This window comes from Hyperolius riggenbachi, chromosome 12 (genome assembly GCF_040937935.1).
Source record: "Hyperolius riggenbachi isolate aHypRig1 chromosome 12, aHypRig1.pri, whole genome shotgun sequence".
Taxonomy (NCBI): Eukaryota; Metazoa; Chordata; class Amphibia; order Anura; family Hyperoliidae; genus Hyperolius; species Hyperolius riggenbachi.
The window spans coordinates 197,588,846-197,613,688 of NC_090657.1; the positions used below are offsets into that span (position 1 = coordinate 197,588,846).

At 46.3% G+C, this 24,843-nt stretch overlaps 3 protein-coding genes across 3 annotated transcripts in view; 1 reads left to right on the forward strand and 2 right to left on the reverse strand.

The window, feature by feature from the left end:
• The window catches only part of TMEM220 (transmembrane protein 220), a 292,061-nt gene that overhangs the window by 37,739 nt on the left and 229,479 nt on the right, over positions 1-24,843 (reverse strand). The window contains exon 5 of the mRNA XM_068262954.1: positions 14,764-14,822. The gene's annotated coding sequence lies outside the window, so the exon portion shown is untranslated. The remainder of the gene's footprint in view (positions 1-14,763; positions 14,823-24,843) is intronic.
• TP53RK (TP53 regulating kinase) lies at positions 4,779-8,000 on the reverse strand. Its single transcript, XM_068261940.1, has 2 exons — positions 7,566-8,000; positions 4,779-5,627 (listed from the first exon to the last, which is right to left on the reverse strand). The coding sequence occupies exons 1-2, from the start codon at positions 7,990-7,992 to the stop codon at positions 5,158-5,160; spliced, it is 897 nt and encodes a 298-aa protein (XP_068118041.1). The 5' UTR covers positions 7,993-8,000; the 3' UTR covers positions 4,779-5,157.
• Positions 24,618-24,843, forward strand: part of SLC2A10 (solute carrier family 2 member 10) — a 57,489-nt gene continuing 57,263 nt past the window's right edge. The window contains exon 1 of the mRNA XM_068262942.1: positions 24,618-24,712. The gene's annotated coding sequence lies outside the window, so the exon portion shown is untranslated. The remainder of the gene's footprint in view (positions 24,713-24,843) is intronic.

Below are 24,843 nucleotides of genomic sequence, written 5' to 3' on the forward strand. Positions count from 1 at the left end.
TTGCTAGCGGTTGCGTTTAGCGTTTGCGGTTTGCAGTGGGTTCCAGGCCTAAGGCTTTTTCCTGTCTCCGTTTTATTAGATGTCATTTACAGGGTATAGTTTTGCACCTCCACTAATGATTTGATTTCCACAGGTAAAAAAAATGGTATCAACAGGACTTCACCCATTTCTAATAGCCTGTCATGTACATTTCAAACGTTCCTGTGTTAGTCTCCAGGCTCTGGTCCTCTTGCTTTGTGTATTGAGACAATGGGCCGTCTCCTGAGTTCAAAAGCCAGGCAGATAATCCCATTAGCACTCTCAGAGGAACTGCATACAGACTCAAAGCACCTCATATGGTCAAGACAATCACCCATTTCCTTGCCCCAAGCAACTCAAGGTAACCTGCTCCCTTCTGGCAGAAAAAAAATGAAAGAATATGTTCCTGTTATCCTTAATATCATCAGCACCTCAATATATCTCCACACTCCTGGCCCCGCCGGCAGCCACTTCCTGTTTCGGTGACAGGAGCTGACAGGCTGGGGACGCGAGTGATTTTTCACGTTCCCAGACACATTAGCACCCTCTTTGCTGCTATATGGTATATGATATGCTGTAGCAGCATAGATGGCGCTATTGTGGCCAGGAACGCGAAGAATCACTCACGTCCCCAGCCTGTTAGCTCCTGTCACCGAAACAGGAAGTAGCTGCCGGCGGGGCCAGCAGGATCGGATGGAGATGGCGAGGGCACCGGACAGCTGCAGGGGGCTATTGGAAGCCCCAGGTAAGTAAAACTCATTTTTTTTGTTTGACTTAAGTGTCCCTTTAAACTGAAGCTCGGTGGGTCCAGTAGCTTGAAAGAACAGTATTCCTGCACTTTGATTGGCCCAGTAGGCTGCCTGTAACTTAATGACTGCAGAATTATTAACAAACGCTGTAGTCATTAAGTAGTCACTTTGTGCATCAACCCCCATGAGTTTTCTGCATTGTGCTTTATGAATTGTTCTGTGCATTTTTGTAAGCGTTTGTTTCGAGTTTGAATTTTATATTCGTTTTTGGTGCGTTTGCAGTTTCTCAATATTTTCCCTTTTTTTAATGAAGCCATATCCTATTTAATAAAAAAAACACTCATCAAAAAGCATCATGGATACACCTGGAGAAAGATATTGAAGAACCTCTGCTGTGTGCCTCCAGTTTCAGCATATTTTTTTTTCCACTTGCATTGTAAACCTGCGTTGTGTTACCGTTTTATCAGGGTGCCCAATCTGCCGCAAAGTCAACAGCACATTATCGGCCGTTTGCTGCAACGCAATGTATGTCAATAGGCAACACATATATTTTTTAAAAAGTTACCAGCAGTGCAGTGCGCATGCGTGGGACAGGAATACCTGGGAATTCCAGTGATGTACTTCCTGGCCCAGGGACATATCTAGACCAAGTTGCGCCTGGGGCAGGTTTTGGCGCCTAAACTGCCATTCCCCATCCAAATTTTGCCGCCTTTTAAAGACTTAAACAAACTGTGCCTCGGGCAAGAGACGCATCTGCCCCCCCAGATCCATCCCTGTCCTAGCCAGCACTGGGTGAGCGGCTGTGATAGGCAGTGCTATGCATATGACCCTGTCTGTGCACTCAGTGCCCCAGCGTCATATGTTTGTGGTTGTGAGTTGCAGTGCGCGCACCGGGGGCATCCCTCATAGGTTTCAGAGGCGGCCTTAGAGTACGCGGGGCCTGGGGCGAATGTTATATACGTGGCCTAGAGCCATAAGTTTAGGCCATATACTGTACCACCACACTCATGGGCTTTTAAAGGGAACCTTAATATAAGTAAAAAACAAAACACAAGTTTAACTTATCTGGGGCTTCTACCTACCACCTGCAGCTGCCCTGTGCCTGCATTGTCATTGAGCGATGATCGCTCAGCAAACCTCCAGTCCCCCGCAGCGCCCCTCTTTCAGTCACTGTCAGTCGTAAGTCACTGTCCACTGTGCAAGTCCACTGCACTGCTGCCGGAGAGATGCATTGACTTCTCTTGGCCGCGACTGGAGGAAGTTACAGGACCAGTACCCGGAGCTGCAAGCAGTGGAGGATGGAGCGATCCCTGCGCATGGGGCTGGAGGAAGCCCCAGGTATGTATAAAACTTTTTCTCCCGCCTATGGTACACTTTAGGAAAAAGTGCTCAGTAGTGCTAATTGCTGTTTAGAAAATAGATGCATACATGCAAGACTTAAATATAAAGAGTCAGTGCTGCATTAATACCTTAGTGGGGTAAATAAAATGAAAAACGAGGCTGCTTTCTGTAAGCTATATGCCTCCTCTCCTGCAGGTTTTATGATGATTGAAGCAATAGAGGGGAACTGGGCTAAAAGGCAAAACATTTGATTTCCTATGAGTGCCTGCTGTCTCTATATTGTGTGAATTCCAGGCAGGTTAATTCACCACAACAAGTTCACGTTAAGTTTTGATAAGCTTAGGCTGTGCTGGAAATGGAATTATTTTAAACAAAAAACAAAAAAAAAACATTTAAATTTCACAGACTACATTTATAAAGCCCTTGCTCCATCCCTTCTGGGGACTTTGAATCCTGAATGTATCCTAATGGTCAGCTTGTATAATAAGGCTGCACAGTAGGAGATTTATAAGTATAAAATATCAAGGCATATTTACAACTAGGTCAAAACCTTCCCGTAGTGAACTGGAGAAGGAAAAGTATTAGTGCAGTGTGCTTTGCGGTGAAAAATTAATGTGGCCATAACAGGAGCAAAGACAGTGGACCCAATTTTTCTCCCAAAACACAGGCAAAGTGACCCTAAGGGCCCATTTACACTTGATCAGCTGGTGTGCGTTAGTACGCATTTTTTCCATAGCAGTGCATTAGGAAGATTTTAGTTAAAATGCGTTAAGTGTGAAAGGTGCAATAGGCATGGGCATTACTTTGAGGATCAGTTTTCTTTCAGTTATAACTGAGAGCAACTGATTAAGTGTAAAAGGGCCCTAAAGGTAATTTGCCATTCAAAAAATGGTGGATGGTGCTTCGAGCAGGGAGTGGGTCACCCGAACCCGATATTAAAATATCTGTAAGCCCTCAGCATGGTGGTTAGAGCTCTCACCCTTGCAGTCAGTGCTGTATCCCTGATTCGAATTTCAGCCAGGGCACTAGCTGGAGTTTGTATGTTCTTTCCATGTATGCGTGGGTTTCCTCCGGACACTCCGTTTTCCTACCAGGTCCCGAACACATACAGATAAGTTAATTGAGTTCCCCCTAAAATTAGCCCTAGACCCCCCGACCCCCTACAGTGTCCCTTTAAGTGAGCGCTGCGGAAGATGTTGGCTGCGCTATATAAAAACACAGAAATCAACATTTTATCAGAAAATCAGCACAAGCACACACACACTGTACAAACACTATACAAACTCTCACACAGACACAAGCACTATACACACACACACACACCACTACACACACACACACACACACACACACACACACACACACTTCCATGGCAGAGGCTTACAAGCAGCTGCTGAAGAGGTTAAGTACCCCCTCTCCCCTTACCATGAGAGCAGACGTGGAAAGCAGGTCTGCACAGAGTCTACTGTGCTGTGAAGAAGGGAGTGATTCCTGACCAGCCAGTGAGATCCATCGTGCGGCTCATTCCTTTCACAGGACTTGTCACCCCTCACCTCTGCTGTCACCGCAGCTTCATTGCTCGCATCAGCCCTCTGCATATTCCCGATGTTTCAAAGTTGAAGGACCCCTCTGCAAGCTGTCCTCTCAGAGCCTGACTGAAATACACAAAGTTTTTTTTTTACCACAATAGACGCTGAGAAGACAGCCTGCAGAGTTCAGGGTCCTTCACGCTTGAAGAAGTGTAGCTGTAGCCTTCCCCACTATATGCATAGCGCAGCGCAGATGCTGCCTCGTGAGGGACAGGGCACATCACTTTTGTGGTGACTTTCTTCCCCCTGATGCCGGTGTTCCGGCTCTGCCTAAGTCTGTAGCTGCGTCAGGCTGCCTCATAGGCAGACACTGCTAGTATGTGGCAGCGCAAGGCCTCTTCAGACGCGGGGCCTGGGGCGATTGCCCCACTTGCCCCCCCCAAAGGCCGGCTCTGATAGGTTTATAAAGGTGTTAACAGAACTGGATGTATCGCTTCTCTTTTCCTACCTCCCTGAAGCCACTGTCCACCTGTCACATGACAGTTCTGAGAAAACAGCCCCCTGTAGACACGGCCGTTACCACTGGACATTAAATCCACCACACAGTTATCCTTCGCTAAGCTGTGCAGAGAATGCTGATCGACTCCACCTGTAGGGCCTTACAACAAAAAAAAAAAAAACCACACATGAGAACAACATACAAATGTCATGCATATAAACCTTAAAGGACACCCGAAGTGAGAGGCATGTGAAGGCAGACTTATTTCCTTTAAAACAATACAAATTGCTTGTTGTCCTGCGGATCCTCTGCCTCTAATACTTTTAGCCATAGCCCCTGAACAAGCATTCAGCAGATCAGGTGTTTCTGACTGAAGCCTGACTGGATTAGCCGTATGCTTGCTTCAGGTGTGTGATTCAGACACTAGTGATGTCAGAATGATAAGTAGGACTGCCAGGAAATAAATATAGCAGCCCCCATATCCCTCTCACTTCAAGTGTCCTATAAAATGTATTTCTGCACGTTTCTTTACTTTTTATCAAAGAAGTAAAGAAACGTGCAGAAATAAATTTTATAGGACACTTGAAGTGAGAGGGATATGGTCAAAGCCCGCCTGACCATGAAAAAAACAACCAAACCAAATTTTTGTGAAAAAAATATTTTATCATCTTTCACCATTATTTACAATAGATGGAAACAGAACTGGAAAATAATAAGTTTACTGGATCAGTTCTCCCCAACATGACATTACAGAATACTACAGATCCAGTAATCAGTCACCAGATGCCTGCTCCGAGGCAGGGCCGGCTGTAGGCTCATTGGGGCCCTGGGCAACAATGACACGGGGCATCTATCATCCCCCCACTGTAAGCAGCATTAGGACCCCTTCGTTCTACACGTTTTCAACCTAAGTTCACCGGCATCCAACAAACTCTGAAAAATGCAGCAATTTACAATGCAGAAACACAAGGTAAATACAACAGTTTAACAGCATCCACTGACAAAAAGACGTCATCCGGATTCATCCAACCATGGAGCGCTTCCGCCCTCTCAGCCTGACTTCATCCAGCTTCTTGATGATGGCAGCAGACTTTTTGGAGGTGGCGGTATAACTCTTTAGCAGGGCACTGAAGACGTCCTCTGTGTTGGGATGAGTGCTGAGAAAAGCCTTTTCCAGAACGTACAGATCCACACCCTTATCCTCTGGAAGAGCCGAGATAAAGCTCAGACCAAAGTCAATGAGGACCAGCTCCAGGTCCTGGTGAGGGGGGCGGAGCAGCATATTGGACGTGGTCAGGTCACCATGGATAACGTCCTCGTCGTGCATGCGGGCCAGAATTTTACCGATCTTTTCTGCCAACCCATAGAGGCTTCCACCTTTCTCCTCTGTAGATATTATATAATCCCGCACTGTCACCGATCCCTCTATGTACTCCATGTAGATGCAATGTGAGATATAGTCCACAAAATACACCACGGGGGTGGGGATACCTGCAAGTGGAAAAAAGTGGAGAACCACAAGATGAGATACAACCCGATGGAGGGAAGGTGGGTCAGGCAACCTGACACTCCTGCTGATCCTGTGTCTCTAATACATTTAGCCACAGCCCCTCAACAAGCATGCAGATCAGGTGCTCTGACTGAAGTCAGACTGGATTAGCTGCATGCTTTTTTCAGGCGTGTGATTCACCCACTACTGCAGCCAAAGATATCAGCAGGACTGACAAGCAACTGGTATTGTTTAAAAGGAAACATCGATCTCCCTCTCAGTTAAGGTTCCCTTTAAGATTTCTTGTGGTAAATTCTGGGTGACGTTCCTCTTTAAATAGATAAACAATTCCCAATAACTGTATAGGCTTCGCTGGCCTAATGAATTTACAGCATATAGAGGCTGTTTTCCACTACATACGTTTTGCTATGAAATTGGATTGCATAATGCTAGCCCCGTTTGAAACTAATGGAAACCGTGAAAAGGCGTTTCCATTAGTGCGCTGCATTTGCAAAGCAATTATGCAATTTTTTTTAGCCGATTCAAAACATTTTCCTAGCCATTTTTCTTCCGACCTGGTGAAAATTGCAAAATGTGTCACATTCGCAACACAAACTCAATGGATCTTGGTGGAATTGCAACACAATTGCAGTAGTGGAAGTGGCAAGAAATGCGAATGAAGCGATTCTTGGTGGAAAACAGCCGTTGTTCTGTTATGCATGTAGGAATGGTCAGTTAGATTACTTTATGCAAATGTATGCAGCTTGGAAATGGACCAATCAAATGAAGCTGCAGCATTTCTGGTTGGTCCATTTCAAAGCTGCACACGTTTTACATAATTTGTTTGCATTGTCGTGGGTTGCACTACTCCTGCCGCATCCCACCAAAAAACATTAATATGAGCCTGCGGTAGAGCTCGCCATCAGGGTCATATGCATAGCGCTACCCCCCTTCAGTGACATATTCCCTGCTGGGCAGAAAGTCAGTCCCTGGGATTTCGGTTGGTCCGCGCATGTGTCCCCCCCATATACTTTCATAACCCCAAGCACTGATTTTGATCGAATACAGATGGAAATCAATCAAATGTATTAATGGGTGGAAACGTTGAGACTTCGATCTTCAGCAGATTCGATCACAGTGGTTGCAAGATTCAGTAGTGCATGGGCACCTTAGGGTTTGAGATGCAGTGCAGTGTGGATAGTGTCCAATATACAGGAACCCATGATGCAGTGGTGCATTGCTGCAAACATTTTTGGCAGAGCATGGTGTGTACCAGGCATAACACATTATTTCACCTATAGCTGATACAATACTCTTAAGATTGTAGGCTAGTACAGCAGCGTCAGTGCATAGGATCAAACTGGGTAATTGCCCAGCGCTCCAGGGACTGTAGAGGTCACACGTTTTTAATGTCAGCACAGATAAACATTTAATATGCTCCACATTCTTTCTTTTTCTCAATGACCCTATTTTACCTGATACTATGTAAGGGCATGGATAGAATATATATATATATATATATATATATATATATATATATATATATATATATATATATATATAATTTTTGTTATTGTTATATCTGTATGCTGTCTAAGATGTTTTTCTTTTTACAACTACGTTTTCTCTGCATTGCTATTGTTCAATTATGTATGTGCATATTTGTTGTAATATACACTAAGTAATTGCACAATTATATATCAACCAGACCTAGAATGCTAGCTAGTACTAGCTGAGTTTATTAATCACTGAGCTTATCAGATTCGGACACATGGCAACTTTTCAGGAAATTAATAATCTGCTTTTAGAATGAGATTCAGTCACTAGAACGCCCTCTGGTGGGTCAAACGGCTAACAGCATTCTACCCTGACAGTCCTTCTCTGACACATACAATGACAGTGTATGATTGCATAGGACAGAGCGCCCTCTGGTGGCTCACCTGCCTTTCGGCACCGAAGTATGGAGCGTCCCTCCTGTGCTGTTCTCCGGTGTGTCAACTTCTCGTCCAGCAGCGGGTGCCTGTAGGTCTTCGTGAAACGCTCCTTCACCACCGCTGGCTTCCCCAAAAAGAGCCCCCGGTATACCCGAGCCTCGGCCCCTTGTTTCAGCAGCTGTAGCCCCTCCAGGTATTCCCGAGTCCTCTGCCGGCTGCGGTTCTCCGCCTGGTCGTCCATGCTGTCAGCTCTGTGTGGCTGCTGTTCCGCAAGGAGCGCAAAGAAGGCGGATGAGCGAAGGTGTGACTTCACCAGCAAGCGCAACTCGGATGAAGAATAGCAGATGCTGTGCGTTACACTTTGAACAGTGCAACATAAGAGGCGTCCCGTCCGGAAACTAGAATAGCTGAGGAAGAGTTCCGACATGAACATTACTTGAAAAGCTACCAGTTGCAACTGCTTTATGAGGGCATACCTCCCAACATTTTGAGATCAGAAAGAGGGACACTTAAGCCACACCCCTGACACACCCCTAATCACACATACTATAAAAATTTCATAGGAAAAATATGTTGTTTTATTATTCAAGCCACACTGGTCCTTACTAACCTGGCTCATTTTCCTTGATATTAACATTTGAAGAGCTAGAAATATCAATTTAAATGATGGGAATAAAGTTTAGGGTCAATTAAACACATTTTTCAGTAGAAAAATACATATATTTACAAGATCTGTACATTAGTCCTGAAAGAGGGACAAATTATGAAAGAGGGACAGTTGGGAGCTATGTGAGGGTCAGCAAATAAATACAATGGGCTCTATTCTCAAAGAGCCAAAAGTACCGCAAAATTTTACCGGTAAATTCCCGCCAGCGGTAAACTCCGCATTTTTTTAGCATTCACTAACATTTTCCGCATGTTTGCCGCATGCGGGAAAAAAGATGCGGAAACAGGCATTATTCATGCGGGAATCATGCGGTAAAAAGGTCGCATGAAAAAGTGTTTAAAAAAAAAAAGTTAAAGTCCACCAAGCACAGCCCTTAAGCCTCCACACTTCATTAAAGTCAATGGGATGCGGAATATATCACCTACTTCTTGTAGGTGATAAAAATTCGGTAATTAACGAAGAAAAGATGCGCCTGAACATCTTTGAGAATTGATCTTTTATTGCGGAAAATACCGACTTTTGCGGAAATTTTACCGCATGAATCCCGCACTTTTATCACACTTTTTCCGCATGCGGAAAAAACATGCGGAACATTTTGAGAATCCCAACTTGCCGGTATTTTGGGTGCAAACTTCCCGCATGTACTTTACCGCATGCGGAAACTCATTGAGAATAGAGCCCAATGCTTATGACAGCGAATGCTTGTGACCCAGAGCAAGACAAAAGAATGGATTGTTAATGAGCACCTTAAAGTGGATCTGAAGGACAGAAGGAGAATATATTGAAAATCACCTTGTATGTATTTTAGAGAGTTTAGCCTGTCTAAATCCCCCTCATCTGTGACTAAGCAAAAATGGTCATTTAAACCATTAGCTGTCAGCTGACTGCCATGGCAGAGAGGTAATTGGAAAACACAGGATGTTAACAATATGTCTGCTTCCATGAAAGCAGGAAGTAGACATGCTGTAGATTTATTGCAGAATTTGTATAAGCTGTAATCAAGAAATAAGGCAAACCCCAAATAACATTTATATTGCACTATTCTCCTGACAGACTTAAAGCGCCAGAGCTGCAGCCACTAGGACAGGCTCTATAGGCAGTAGCAGTGTTAGGGAGACTTGCCTAATGTCGCCTACTGAATAGGTGCTGGCTTACTGAACAGACAAGATCCAAACCCAGGTCTCCAGAGGCAGAGCCCATAACACTATCGAGCCGTGTTTTTCATTTTTTTGAAGGTTATAATGCTGTTGCATATATTTTAGATCAGAGAGGAAGTTCTGAGTTCAAGTCCGCTTTAAATGAAACCTGGGATGAAAGATTGTATCATTAGTGGGCACCTTAACACTACCCACTGATGCTTAACACTGACCTCCACTAGTCTTCTACCTAATACTAACCTTTCTCCATAGTCCCCAACCGTCCCGGTTTCGTAGGGACTGGCACGATTTGGGAGGGCTCTCCCGCTATCCCGCTATGACCCCCCAGTGTCCCGGCTGGCTGGGGGGGTCAGACACAGGGGCGGACTGTTTGCGCAGGAAGGGAGGCAGCCAGTGAAAGGGAGCTGGTGGCAAAGCGGCGGAGAAGGGGGGAAGTCCCCCCCCCTTCCCTCACCTTGGTGCTCCCTTTCCTGGCTCTCCCTTCCGGATTAATGTGTCTCTCTCCCATGGCGCAGCGGCTGACAGCGGGCGGGGATACTTACCGTTGTTACGCAGCCGCTGGAGAGAGCTGTGATCTGTGATCCACAAGTCTGGTCTACTCAAGACCAGACTAGCGGCGCACAGATCACAGCTCCCTCTGCCGGCTGGAAGGACATCGGTAAGTCCTCTCCGCCTGCTATCACTCTGCCGCTGCGCCATCGGAGGAGACACATTGCTCCGGAAGGGAGAGCCAGGAAAGGGAGCACCAAGGTGAAGTAAGGGGGGGGGGGGGAGACTTCCCCCCTTCTCCGCCACTTTGCCACCAGCTCCCTTTCACTGGCTGCCTCCCTTCCTGGGGGCACCTATACACCTGGCTATACTGGGGGCACCTATACACCTGGCTACATATACTGGGGGCACCTATACACCTGGCTACATATACTGGGGAGACCTATACACCTGGCTGCATATACTGGGGAGACCTATACACCTGGCTGCATATACTGGGGGCACCTATACACCTGGCTGCATATACTGGGGACATCTATACACCTGGCTGCATATACTGGGGGCACCTATACACCTGGCTGCATATACTGGGGATACCTATATGCCTGGCTATACTGGGGAGACCTATACACCTGGCTGCATATACTGGGGGCTGCATATACTGGGGGCACCTATACACCTGGCTGCATATACTGGGGAGACCTATATGCCTGGCTATACTTGGGAGACCTATACACCTGGCTGCATATACTGGGGACACCTATACACCTCGCTGCATATACTGGGGACACCTATACACCTGGCTGCATATACTGGGGACACCTATACACCTGGCTGCATATACTGGGGACACCTATACACCTGGCTGCATATACTGGGGACACCTATACACCTGGCTGCATATACTGGGGACACCTATACACCTGGCTGCATATACTGGGGAGACCTATACACCTAGCTACATATACTGGGGAGACCTATACACCTGGCTGCATATACTGGGGGCACCTATACACCTGGCTGCATATACTGGGGGCACTTACAAGTCTGGCTATACTGGGGAGACCTATACACCTGGCTGCATATACTGGGGAGACCTATACACCTAGCTGCATATACTGAGGACACCTATACACCTGGCTGCATATACTGGGGACACCTATACACCTGGCTGCATATACTGGGGACACCTATACACCTGGCTGCATATACTGGGGGCACCTATACACCTGGCTGCATATACTGGGGAGACCTATACACCTGGCTGCATATACTGGGGAGACCTATACACCTGGCTGCATATACTGGGGAGACCTATACACCTGGCTGCATATACTGGGGAGACCTATACACCTGGCTGCATATACTGGGAAGACCTATACACCTAGCTGCATATACTGGGGACACCTATACACCTGGCTGCATATACTGGGGACACCTATACACCTGGCTGCATATACTGGGGACACCTATACACCTGGCTGCATATACTGGGGACACCTATACACCTGGCTGCATATACTGGGGACACCTATACACCTGGCTGCATATACTGGGGAGACCTATACACCTAGCTACATATACTGGGGAGACCTATACACCTGGCTGCATATACTGGGGGCACCTATACACCTGGCTGCATATACTGGGGGCACTTACAGATCTGGCTATACTGGGGAGACCTATACACCTGGCTGCATATACTGGGGAGACCTATACAACTAGCTGCATATACTGGGGACACCTATACACCTGGCTGCATATACTGGGGACACCTATACACCTGGCTGCATATACTGGGGACACCTATACACCTGGCTGCATACACTGGGGGCACCTATACACCTGGCTGCATATACTGGGGAGACCTATACACCTGGCTGCATATACTGGGGGCACCTATACACCTGGCTGCATATACTGGGGAGACCTATACACCTGGCTGCATATACTGGGGGCACCTATACACCTGGTTGCATATACTGGGGAGACCTATACACCTGGCTGCATATACTGGGGGCACCTATACACCTGGCTACATATACTGGGGAGACCTATACACCTGGCTGCATATACTGGGGAGACCTATACACCTAGCTACATATACTGGGGAGACCTATACACCTGGCTGCATATACTGGGGAGACCTATACACCTAGCTACATATACTGGGTAGACCTATACATCTGGCTGCATATACTGGGGAGACCAATACACCTGGCTACATCTACTGGGGGCACCTATACACCTGGCTACATATACTGGGGAGACCTATACACCTGGCTACATATACTGTGGAGATACTTCAAATTGATATATTACTAATTTTAAAATGTTAATATGAAGGAAAATGAACCAGGATAGAAAGGACCAGTGTGGTTTGAATTATAAAACCACATATTTTTCTTAGGAAATCTTTATGGTATGCGTGACTAGGGGGTGTGACGGGGACGTGATAAGGGGTGTGGCAGGGGCATGGCTTAAGTGTCCCTCTTTCTCATCTCAAAATGTTGGGAGGTATGCTTTCTCTCCGGTGCCTAAAAGTGCCCATTAACGGTACAATTTTTCCTTCAGATTCAATCTTTCAATGCAATTTGAACGATTAAATCAAATTGGGCAGATTTGAAAAGTCTGACCAATGTATCACACACACACACGTGTTCAACTTTTCCCCAATTGTAAACAGGGCCGGATTTGTACTCTTTACTGCCCAAGGCCACTGTCACCAGCCGCCCCCCTTCAGTATAGGTAGCCAGATGACCCCTCCCCTTTTCCTCCAGCATAGGTAGCCAGATGACTCGCTTAATCCCTTCTTTTCCCACCCCTCTTTCAGTATAGGTAGCCAGCTCACCTTCACACCACAGCAGCAATTAGTGTCACTCATTTCTCAGCTCGTCTCCAGGGCAGAAGCTTCCTCTTCCTTTCCATCTCCAATGCTGTCCATAGCCGCCGGCCACAATGCAAAAGTGTACGGAGAGCAAGATGACTGCTGCACAAGCGTCTAGCAGCAGAGTACCGCGGTCAGGTGCTCGCCTGATCTCCCTGCATTGCAGCATTTGCAAGCTTGCAAATTCTGCACCAGTTTAGCCTGCTGCTGTGGTGCCATTCCTCCTGTGGTTCCCTAGGCCATGGCCTAGGTGGCCTTGGCCTAAATCCGGCCCTGATTGTAAAAGATAATTGAAAACGCTGAAAAAATGTATTGGGTCTATAAATCAAGACCTTTACTTTCTATACTACACGACTCAACTTACATAAAAAATTATCATAAAACTCAGCCACACCCAATCAACATATACCGATAAAATAAAACTATCAGATTTCTCACTCAAATGAAATAAAAGAAAATGTTTTTTTTCTGTACAACCGATTTTTTTTTTATCGAAATACTGTAAAATCAGACTTAAAGTGACACTAAAGCAAAAAAAAAAAAAAAAAGTATGATATAATGAATTGTATGTGTAGTAAGGCTAATTAATAGAAAATTAGTAGTAAAGAATATAGTCTCATATTTTTATTTTTTATAACATTGCATTGTTTTCTAATAACTGCAGTTTACACACTACACTCAGCATTTTAAATGATAAAACAGAGCAGGCTAATGATCCTTTGAACTTTCCTCTGCAGCAAAACCTTAAGGGCCCATTCACACTTGCTGATCGCAAAATGCTAGCGATTTTGCTAGCGTTTTGCTCTGGTGTTTTTTGGCGATTAACGGCAAAAAAAATCACCATTCACACATGCCGATTTTTTTAGCGATCGCGTTTTGTGTTTCTATAGCACTAAAACCAGATCGCCGGGAAATCACCTGAAAGTGGTGCAGGCTACGTGTTTGCGTTTAACGTTTTTGGGCGATTTGTGGAGATTAGCACAAATCGCCCAAGTAAGAACAGCCCCATAGGTTTTCATTGCACTAGCGCTTTTAAAAAGCCGAAATCGCGGCAAACCGCTCAAATGTGAATGGGCCCTAAAGGGAACCTAAACTGAGAAGGTTATGGATTTTTCCTTTTAAAATAATACCAGTTGCCTGGCTCCCCTGCTGATCCTGTGTCTCTCATACTTTTAGCCACAGCCCCTCAACAAGCATGCAGATCAGGTGCTCTGACTGAAGTCAGACTGGATTAGCTGCATGCTTGTTTCACGTGTGGGATTCAGCCACTACTGCAGCCAAAGAGATCAGCAGGACTGACAAGCAACTGGTATTGTTTAAAAGGAAACATTCATATCCCTCTCAGTTAAGGTTCCCTTTAAACAAATAAGAAACAGTGAGATACAGTTGAGATAAGTGCTTCAGAAGACAGGGCTGTCTGGACCAGAGTTTGGTCGGAGAGCTCAGTCAGATGAGCTTTTTTTGCATAGATAACTGAAGTTTCTTTACTCTTCCTGTACTGGAAACAATATGAGACTCATATTTGTGCTAATAATGTTTTATGTCTTAGCTGTACTACACATACAAATCATTATCTCATAAGTTTATTTTCACTTCAGATTCCCTTTATCACTAACCTCATCCTCCCTCTGCCTAACACTAACCTTCCCCTCTGGGCTGGGCTGAGACAAGCTTCTCCAGCACCAGAGGCATAGGGTATTGGGTAGGTCCCCCCTTCCAAGATTAGATAGTAAGATGTACCCCTAGTATTAGGTAGTTTCACCCCCCCAGTATAGGTAGACAGATATGCCCCCAGTATTAGGTAGATCCTCCTTCCCCTAGTTTGGGCAGCCAGATATACCCCTAGTATTAGGTAGATCCCCTGCCCAGTATAGGTAGCCAGATATCCCACCTGTGAAGTTAATTTTTTTCAAGGAGGTATTATGGGAACCAGGAAGAACAAAAAGAGAAATGGACAACACACAGAGGTATGCGGATCCAGCATAAATATTGTTCTGTGCTTACCTTAGCCCAGGTAAGTAAAAATCCTTTGCTGCATTTCCTCTCAAGTTTACTTCAAGCAGCTATAAGTTAAAAAAAAAATGTTTAATGTTTTATTTAATCTTAGTATATATAATTGCATTTAACTTTTAGTTTACCTGTCAACATTCAAATAAAATAGTTTTGGCATCGATAGAGACGATAAAACAAACTTTGGAAATGTGGATAAGTAACATACAGTATCCTGGCCACTTATGTCCCCCATGTTTTGTTTTTCCTACTTCTTCAGCGCCAACGTGGTGCAGAAAAAGTAGGAAAAACAAACATGGGGGACATAATAATACAGACAATGGCATACCTCAGATATAGATACTGGTGCAAAATACAGAATAGGTAATTACAGACAGTGACAAATGTAATGTGATGAATAAAATGTATAACAGAATGCAAGCTACAAAATGAATAACAAAATCCAAGACACCAAAGGGTTAAAGAGTGCTGTCCCTGCGAGCTTACAATCTAGATGGATAGACATGTGACCCATTCTTCCACCAAAGCTGATAACAAAAAAACAGGCATTACAGGTTACTGATTTTGGCCAGACAGGAATTACACGTTTTGGTCTCCCTAAGGCCTCATTCAAGCCGTGGGATTTTTATAATTTTTTTTTGCATTATTTTAACTGCCCATACTAACCAATGAGCTTGTTCACTTCTACAACACATTTTTCCATGTGCAAAGAAAAAACCTGGGAGCTTCTTGTTTTTTGCATTTACTAATAAAATTGATTTCTAACAGCAGCAGCGTTTGTGCAAATGTGTGCGGCATGTGTCAGAAAATATGCCGGGGGAGGGGGGCCCACTTGTCCTCCCTTCCCACTAGCAGAACGCAGAGGTGCTGTGTGAAAATACTTACCTGCTCTCGCCATGTTGGGTCTCCACTTCCTCCTGGGACGCGCTCGCTCTATGCTGCCCCCTCTGGCACCCGATTACATGACATACATCAGAAGCCGGGCATGCAGTGGTGTGTGTGGCTCCCAGGGGGACGAGTAGACTGGGCACGATGAAAGAAGGTAAGTATATGTACACAGCTCCACTGCACTCTGGGGGACTTTGCTATATTTGCCCCCAATACAGGTAGATAGAAGTGACTGCCAGTAAAAGCAGTCAGATGTAGGCTTCCTGGTATAGCGAACCAGATGTGAATCTCAATATACTTAGAAAGATGTCGTCCTCCCAGTATAGTTAGAGGAGCCGCCAGTATTAGGCAGCCAGAGAAGGTCCCAGTATTTGGCAGCACTATAGGAAACACTAGCTGGTAGCCAGATGTGATTTCCCCCCGCCCCCCCCCCCCCCCCCCCCCCCATGAGTAACCATAGCAGTCCCCAGTATTAGGGTCCACATATGGCAGAGTGCGGAGCACAAGGATGAAGTGCTTCACCAATCCAGGATCCACTGCATACATGCTATACATATTCCTGGTAGGCGTCCTGGTTTCCCTGGCTGCAGCGGTGTCTGTCATCACATAACCCACTTGCACCAGCAGGAAGATGTTTCACATGCGTCCGACGCTGGATCCTGGAGTGGTGAGTTACATTAAAGGGAACCAGAGACGTTGGAGGAAGGCTTGTATACATACCTGGGGCTTCCTCCAGCCCCATACGCACGGATCGCTCCCATGTGACGGCGCCGTCCTCTGCTGCCTGGATCCGCCAGTACCGGGTCCCGTCATTGCCGCCAGTCGGCCGGCAGACGCGGCCAATTGTCCGCATCACACGGGGCTCCCTCCGTATACGTACGCATGAGGCTGACTACTGCGCAGCCTCATGCGTACGGGTATGGAGGGAGCCCCTGTGATGCGGACAATTGGCCGCGTCCGCCGGAAGTGACGGGACCCGGTACCGCCGACACAGGAAGCGGAGGATGGCGGCGTGGGAGCGATCCAGGCTTATGGGGCTGGAAGAAGCCCCAGGTATGTATAAAAGCTTGTTCTATTTTTTTTTATTATAGTTCCTCTCTGGTTCCCTTTAAACCCACTCCATTGTGCACTACTTATACTAAGGGTCGTATCTGGCTACATATACTAGGGATCACATCTGGCTGCTGGTGCCGGCGTTTCACGTGATGATAGACAAGACTGGAGCCATGGAGTATAGGATGCTTAGGCAGATGGTGGATCGTATGCATCCAGTGGTGGATTCTAGAGAGTTGGATCACTTCCCCCCCCCCCTCCCCTCCCCTTTGCTTCGCTTCTCTCCCTCCGCCACTTCACCATGGCAGTAACCCACCTCGCCAGCCCCTAAAACTGGGCCTGTGTCAGAGAACTACTGGACAGGACAGGTATTGACTTTCATACAAGATCTATTTTGCTATTCACGTTTTCAATGCACTCTACAGTTCTGCTTTGCTGGAAATTGTCCCAGGACTCCGGAGATGTTGAGACTATTAAAAGAATGCAATTAGGAAGCTATTTTGAACATTGTTACCTTTATCCTCTGTAGGACTTCCTTCATGCCATATACTACGCTGAGCGCTAACCTATAGTCATTGTTTATTCAGCTGTATGAATCATTTTCTTTCTCTTTCCTAGATCATATTGCTACACAGAGAAGGCTCACTTCATAGAATGCATACATACTCGGTGACAGAGGAATCAGCTCCTATAGCAACCTGTTAAGCATCACAGGAATATTCCCAGCAAACATCTGCTGAGCTAAGCTCCAGTTCAAGGCTAATGAGAGAGTAATTTTGAATGATCACCTGGTCTCCTTTAAGCCTCATTATCATGTGTAAGGCTGTTGCTATAGCGGCGATGACAATGGAATTATCTTTCATAAACTGTTTGAAAGTAGTTGCCTCTTTGTTCCGCCGCTGTTTGAGACGGTACTTAGAAAGAGGAATATCATTCAACACTGTGACTAGAGCTGTTCCATTTCACTTTGCCATCAGCATTGCATTACAGGCTCGGTAAATCAAACCGGCAAAATGGAGCTGAAGTTTTCTAATGCGTCATAATGGCTTTAATTGAGGAACAGCTACACTGGAGCTTGGAATAGTACAGAGCTCTCTGGGGAGACCACAATGGACAGAAGAGGCCCCACCAATTTCCATATTCTAGTGAGTATACTAGTCTTTTTAGCCAGGGGTGTAATTACAGTGGAGCAGCCCCAGAGCTGCAAGGGGGCCTCAACTACTACTTCACTCCCTGATAAATGGATCCATCCTTCAGTTCAGGTGTTTTTGAGGCTACACTTAATATGGGTGTGAAGATTATGATATCAGCCCTACCAGAAGCCATGGATAATCTTATCAATCCTGGGGGCCCCGTGTTGCCTTTAGCAGAACTGGCAGCAGGCCTTAATAGGAGAGATGAAGAGAAGGATATTGTTGTCACTTATAAAAAAAAATGTAAAAAGGATTTGCAGGACAATTGGCTGAGGAACATATTATCCAGGGGTTTAGGGTGTTTCTTCAGAGACCATGTTAAAAATGAGTTGTATAGAACTTCATATCTCCTGTTCATTCATAGGACTAAATACGCATTTAATATAATATTGCAGTTCCCCTGGCTACAATGTTCCTGCCTGTCCTAAATGTAAGTCTCCAGATGCTGGCGTAGTAAACTGTATATGGGAGTGTTTTGCAATTGATAACTTTTGGGATGATGTGATTCCCTATGCAAATGCTATGTGTGAAAAGTTGGTTATCCGGGATTTTATGCTTTGTCTATTTAACTACCATAAAGATGAGGACGAAAACCATAGGACAAAACCGTCTGCGCCTTTTCACATTATTCTGGCTGCAGCTAGACGGGTGGTCTTCCAGGTTTGGATTTCTCCACAACACCCAACTCTCTTGCACCTTAAATAGGAACTTTCACTACTATTTCTGCTAGAAAAATTGCATACTTTCCAAGCTCTGGAGAAATGTACTAAAGGGTTCTTTAAAATTTAGAAACAATATATCCTGGAGACTTTATCCTCAGAAATTAATGCCCTAATGGGATCGTTTGTACAGATGAAATGGTACCTGTTGAAACAAATTGGGGGCACTCTGGGTAGCTTGGAGTACAGATCTGGGGAGACTGTCTCAGCCTCTTAGTATGAGATCATCAGAGTAGGTAACTTTCCTGTGTATTTGTGCAATGGGGTCTTCTTTTGTTAGACCATATTTCAACATCCTGCATATTATTGTTATGCATTGTTTTTTTGCAGCTATACTGTTCCGAGAGGGAATTGGGGGGGTTCTTTTTGGAGGGGACTAGGGAGGGAAATGAGGGGCAGGGTTCTAAAGGTGGCCATGCACTTATAGATTTGCAGCAGATTTGACCATCAGATAGATTTCTGGCAGATGCCTGTCAAGTCCAATCTGACAGGAGTCTATCTGATGTGTGCCACACACTAGGAACAGATTTCCAACAGGTTTTAGAATGAAATCTATTGGAAATCAATCTAAATGCATTATTGGACCATTAGATCCAATGCAACTCTATGGGCCATGGATCTGCTGCCAGCAGCAGATCGACCTAGATTTTCCATTCTTAAATCAAATCGATTGTAATCGATCAAAATGCTGGAAATCGTTCGAATGGGGAATTTGAAAGAATCGATTTTTGATCGATTGATTCTGTAGAATCGATCGATGTCTGAAATCGACCAGAGTATGGGCCCCAGTCTGAAGCGAGAATAAATCTCGCTTCAGACCTCATAGTCAGCAGGGGCATGTGTGCCACTGCTAAAACGCCGCTATCCCGCGGCTAAACGAGGGTCCCTTACCCCCCAAAATCCCCTTCGAGCAGCGCATCCCCTCTTCCGGATTAAGGCAGGGCTAACCGCCGCAGCCCTGCCTCACGCGCGTCTGTCAGCGCGTATCTCCGCCTCTCCCCCGCCCCTCTCAGTCTTCCTTCGCTGAGAGGGGCGGAGAGAGGCGGCGATGCGCCGCTGATAGACGGCGCTGAGAGGCAGGGCTGCAGCCGTTAGGGCCCGTTCACACTGCACGCGTTTCCAGCCACGTTTTGGAAACGCGTGCAGGTGGCCGATACGCATAGAGTGCAATGTCTGATGTTCACACTGCATGCGTTCTGGACCTGTGCGGTCCGGGAACGCATGCTGCACGCAGATTTTGCTAAAACGCGTGGCTGTCCCATTCACTTTTCAGTGATGGGATCAGCCACGCAACGCACACAAACGCGGATGGCCATGCGTTTGTACGCGTTGCGGTCCACACGCGTTCCGCACGCATGGCCATCCGCATTTGTGATCTGAACGGGCCCTTAGCCCTGCGTGAAGAGCAGCAAAATCTACGACCAACGTGGTCGTTGATTTTGCAGGGGGGGGGGGGGGGGGTTGGGGGGTCAGGGACCCTGGTTTAGCTGCGGGATAGCGGTGTTTTAGCAGGGGCACACATGCCCCTGCTGACTATGAGTCAAGAAGCGAGATTTATTCTCGCTTCCGTGTCTCTTTAAGACCATACTTTGTGACTCAATATTTGAATTTATCATATCACTACTGTTAGGGTCACGGTTAAATGTTATTATTGTTGTAAATGAGAATTTTTTAAATAAAACATCTTTGGTAGAAAAGAAAGATTATTATGTCAATGCTTGTTTGATGGGTCCCTGGCCAGGGGAGTCACCAAGAGTAGGCAAGAGAAAAGGTGTGTGTGAGTTGGGGGGTGCAAAGTTTTGCTGAGGGTCTGGTGATTTATAGTTACGCCCCTGTATAACATACCACAGCACTTACAAAAATGAGATACTTGCCTGATTGATCCTCCTTCATCTTCTGATTGATCTTCCTTGACCCCACTGCTGCTTGCTGGCACCCTCTTCCCAGTGTGTCCGCGCTTCCATCCATGTAAAAGCATGGTCACACTGCACAGGCTCTGGTAGGGTTTGCACCTATGCACAGGCCCGGATCTACATCACAGGAGCCTATAGGCACAGATGTCCTGGCACCTTAGATTTTGCCCTCCATGAGCCTACAAACCCCGACTGAACTACACCACAAGCGTGCTGGCTGTCCCAGCTGTCACTTCTCTTCTACATTCCTTGCCCGTCATAGCTACAGGTGTCCCTTAATACTGAAGGCACCTCTGGCTACCTAATGCTAAGTAGCTAGTGGTGCCCCCACTGAAGGGGAGATCTCATCAGTGGAAATCGGGAGCTGGGTGAGCAGCTTCTCATTTAAGTTCTGCATAGGGAAGGAGGGGGGCAATAGGGAAGGGGAGTGAGCCGCCTTACCATCATTAGGCACATGCCAACAGTGCATTATGGTGAATCCGGCCCTGCCTATGCAATAGCACAAAGTCGCTCATGAGGAAAAATGCTTCATGCAGCTGAGCAGATGCAAAACCTACTGGTGCCTGCGCGGTGTGGCCACACTCATACACGGACGGGAACACGGTCGCAAGAAAATATTCCTCATGTCATGCTAGTATGAATAGGGAATTAGCCTGCGGTGAATGGGCAGCCAACAGATTTGATCACAAAGAGATCTGTCTCTTGGTGGAATCTGCCTATCTATAGCTAGATGTTAAAGAAAACTCACTCTCAGTCTTTTACCCCCTTTTCCTTAGGTTCTCTATAAGTGCTCTGCCTCTGACATGGGAGACCTGGGTTCAAATCTCGGCTCTTCCTATTTCAGTAAGCCGTGTGCGCTTGTCGCTGGGAACGTTCTGTGCCTGCCCAGGTAGTACGGCGCAAGCACAGTGGGCATGGTGGGTGAACACAGTGGGACTGACGCAACTGAACAAGGGTTACCAGGCGAATGGCACTACTCTGGAGGACAGCGACGGAGTCAACAATGGTCATGGGGCTGGAGGAAGCTTCAGGTAAGTATCAATTATTTTACCCCTCTCAGGTTCTCTTTAAAGAGACACTGAAGCCGCAAAAAAAAAAAAAATCTGTTTTTACCTAACAGTCTTCCTAAGCATTAATACCCTACCTAAAACGCCACATCCCTGCAGCTGAACTCTCAATTAATACCCCCAAAATCCCCGGGGAAGATTTGGGAATCGCTTCTGTGTAGAGGCAGAGCTTTGGGCAGTAGCTCTGCCTCTACTCACGTCAATCTGTGCCGATATCCGCCTCCTCTCACCCCTCTCAGGCTTCTTTCACTGCGAGGGGCGGGGAGAGGCGGCGATCAGCACAGATTGATTGGTCTGGAGGCAGAGCTAAAGTGCAAAGCTCTGCCTCCCCGGGCAGCAAAATCCACAACATTAAAAGTCGTGGATTTTTGCCCCGGGATTTCAGGGGGTTTTAATTGAGAGTTTAGGGATGTGGCGTTTCAGGTAGGGCATTAATGCTAGTAAAGACTGTTAAGTACTGTTTATGTTCTCCTGCCATATCATTGACATGTTATTCTTGTAATCCCTAATGTGATTTTACATGATATGAAGATGTAATTCTTATTAATGGACGTACCTGATTTGTACTGTACTGTACTTTCTTCTTGTTGGTAAATTTTCAAAAAAATCAATAAAATTCAACTGTTAAAAAAAAAAAGACTGTTAAGTAAAAATGGGTTTTTTTTTTGAGGCTTCAAAGTCTCTTTAAAGTGGACCCAAATTAAAAATACAAGATTTCAGAAATAAAATCTATTTTCTAAATTATAATAATAAATAGCAGCCTTTTTTCAGCTGCATGATGACAAATATAAAATATTTTACATTTATTGGAGGAACCCCTCCCCATCCTTTTATATTGCCGGGACAGAATCCGGCAAACTGGTGTTGTAGATAGCGTCCAGCAAAGGAGGAATTGCTAATGGCTGCCACCTGTATAACCCTAGTTATGAAAAGAGAAGGGTGAAAAGCATGCACTGAAATTCTCATAGGCTTGAAGGAGTGTTAATTTATGTTTGTATGTGTCAGAGTGGCGCAACTAAATATTTTGATTTAAAAAAAATGTTTGGTTTGGGTCCCCTTTAAGCGCTCTGCCTCTGACATAGGAGACAAATAGGGTTCAAATCACGGCTCTTCCTATTTCAGGGAGTCAGCATCTATTCAGCAAGGAGTTCTTGGGTGAGACTCCCTAAGGCCTGGAACCCACTGAAATCCGCAAACGCAAAACGCAACCGCTAGCGTTTTGCCTGAGCGGTTTGCAAGCGGATTCATGCGAGTTTTCGGTCGCATTTTGCAACAGTGTATTTTTTTCCTCAGCGGTTGTGTAGCGTTTTGCGTTTCGTGTTTTTATCCTGATTGGTCCTGTGAATTATTTTTAATTTTGTTACAGTGTGCTGAACCGCAAAACGCTAGCAAAACCGCTCAGTTTAGGTTTTGCTGAGCGTTTCTGCTAGCGTTTCAATACTTTACATTGAAGCGCTAACGCTCCCAAAATGCTGCAGGTCCTGCGTTTGCGTTTCTGGGAAACGCAAACGCTCCTGTGGAAGTTGCCCCATCCATTAACATCAGCTGAGCATTTTGGCAAAACGCTAGCGTATTGCAGCGCTGCCAAAATGCTCAAAAAAACGCTCTTGTGGGTTCCAGCCCTAAGGGCTTGTTCACACTACTAGAGCTTTTCTAAGCACTTTGTGATTTTAAAAGCTCTTGCTAATGTTATCCTATGTGTGTGTTCACACTGGAGTGATGTTATTTTGTAAATATCCCCCATAGCCTTGCACTAGAAAGAACTTTTCAAATCACTAGCACTTAACCTTCCTGGCGGTAACCCCGAACGTAGTTCGGGGTAAGCAGCGCAGGAGGTTTTCTCAGGCCCTGCTGGGCCGATTTGCATACTTTTTTTTTGCTGCACGCAGCTAGCACTTTGCTAGCTGCGTCAGCACACCGATCGCCGCCGCCCTGCGCTCGATCGCCGCTATCCGTCGCGCCACGCCGCCCCACATCCCGCAGACCCCGTTCGCTGCCTGGCCAATCAGTGCCAGGCAGCGCTGAGGGGTGGATCGGGACTCCCAATGACGTCATGACAGGAAATCCCGTTCTTTGTACGGGATTTCCTGATCGGAGATCGCCGAAGGCGATCGAAGCGGGCGGGGGCTCGCTATATGATTTAAAAAAAAAAAAAAACCTGCTGCGCTCCCTCCTGGCGAAATTAATTAGACCGCCAGGAGGGTTAAAGGAGTTATCAGGGAAATTAGACAAAATTAGCTTTACTCACCTGGGGCTTTCTCCAGCGCCTTGAAGCCCACTGTCCCACGCCGACCGCTGCGGAGGCCGACCTCACTGCGCCTGCGTGAACTGCCGCTGTCAATCAAGCCCACGTTGTACGCGGCTTACTGCACAGGCGCAAAGTAAGCCGCGTACAACGTGGGCTTGATTGACAGCGGCGGTTCGCGCAGGCGCACTGAGGACCACCTCAGAGCCGGCCTCCCCACTGTGCATGGAGACCGGGATGGCGGCGCAGAGCGGTCGGCGTGGGACAGTCGGCTGCAAGGCGCTGGAGAAAGCCACAGGTGAGTAAAGCTCATTTGGTACTTATCCGTTATCCGGGCGCATCCGGCAGGTGGCGCTAATTACTATTCCCCCTCCAGGCCGACATGGATAGTAGGGAAAGCTGTAACTCTGGTGGAGTTTTGTCGCCACCTGCCGGATGCACCCGGCTAACGGATAAGTACCGCTCATTTTATATAATTTCCCTGATAACGCCTTTAAAAAGCTCTTGTAGTGTGAATCAGCCCTAACAGTGCTACTGTATACAAATACTGGAATATTATTATTCAGATGTAAAGTAATTGTCTCTCTGGGTTTCACAGGTGGTGGATCTTCTGGAGGTGGAGATAGGCAGTGCTGAGCTGCTGGAGGAATGCAGGCTGTAACTGTAGCTCTTCATTCTTTCGCTCCACTCCCAGCAGGCCAGGGAGGAGGAAAGTTTTTTTTTTTTTTCTCTCTTGCCTGCCACGTCCTCCCAACTTCCTGAGCACTAGAAGTTCCTCCAGCAGCCTGGCTGCTGCTGCTGACAGTGTGGGAATGTGCCAGACAGTAAGTGCAGCTCACCTGTGTTTGCCCTGAGGATTTTCCAGGTAACTGTTACTAAAGCATTATTATGCGATTAGGATTTGTGGTGTCTGCAGCCACAAGCACTGCAGAACAAGGGGGATCTAGTGTGCTATACACCATTATCATTCTGTTATTACTACCAATCAGAAAAGCT

Bases quoted from the DNA above. Each gene is read 5' to 3' on its own strand.
- TP53RK (XM_068261940.1), bottom strand. From the start codon at position 7,992: ATGTTCATGTCGGAACTCTTCCTCAGCTATTCTAGTTTCCGGACGGGA. The intron at 5,628-7,565 runs GTGAGCCACCAG...TTCCACTTGCAG, and splicing joins ACTTCGGTGCCGAAAGGCAG to GTATCCCCACCCCCGTGGTG.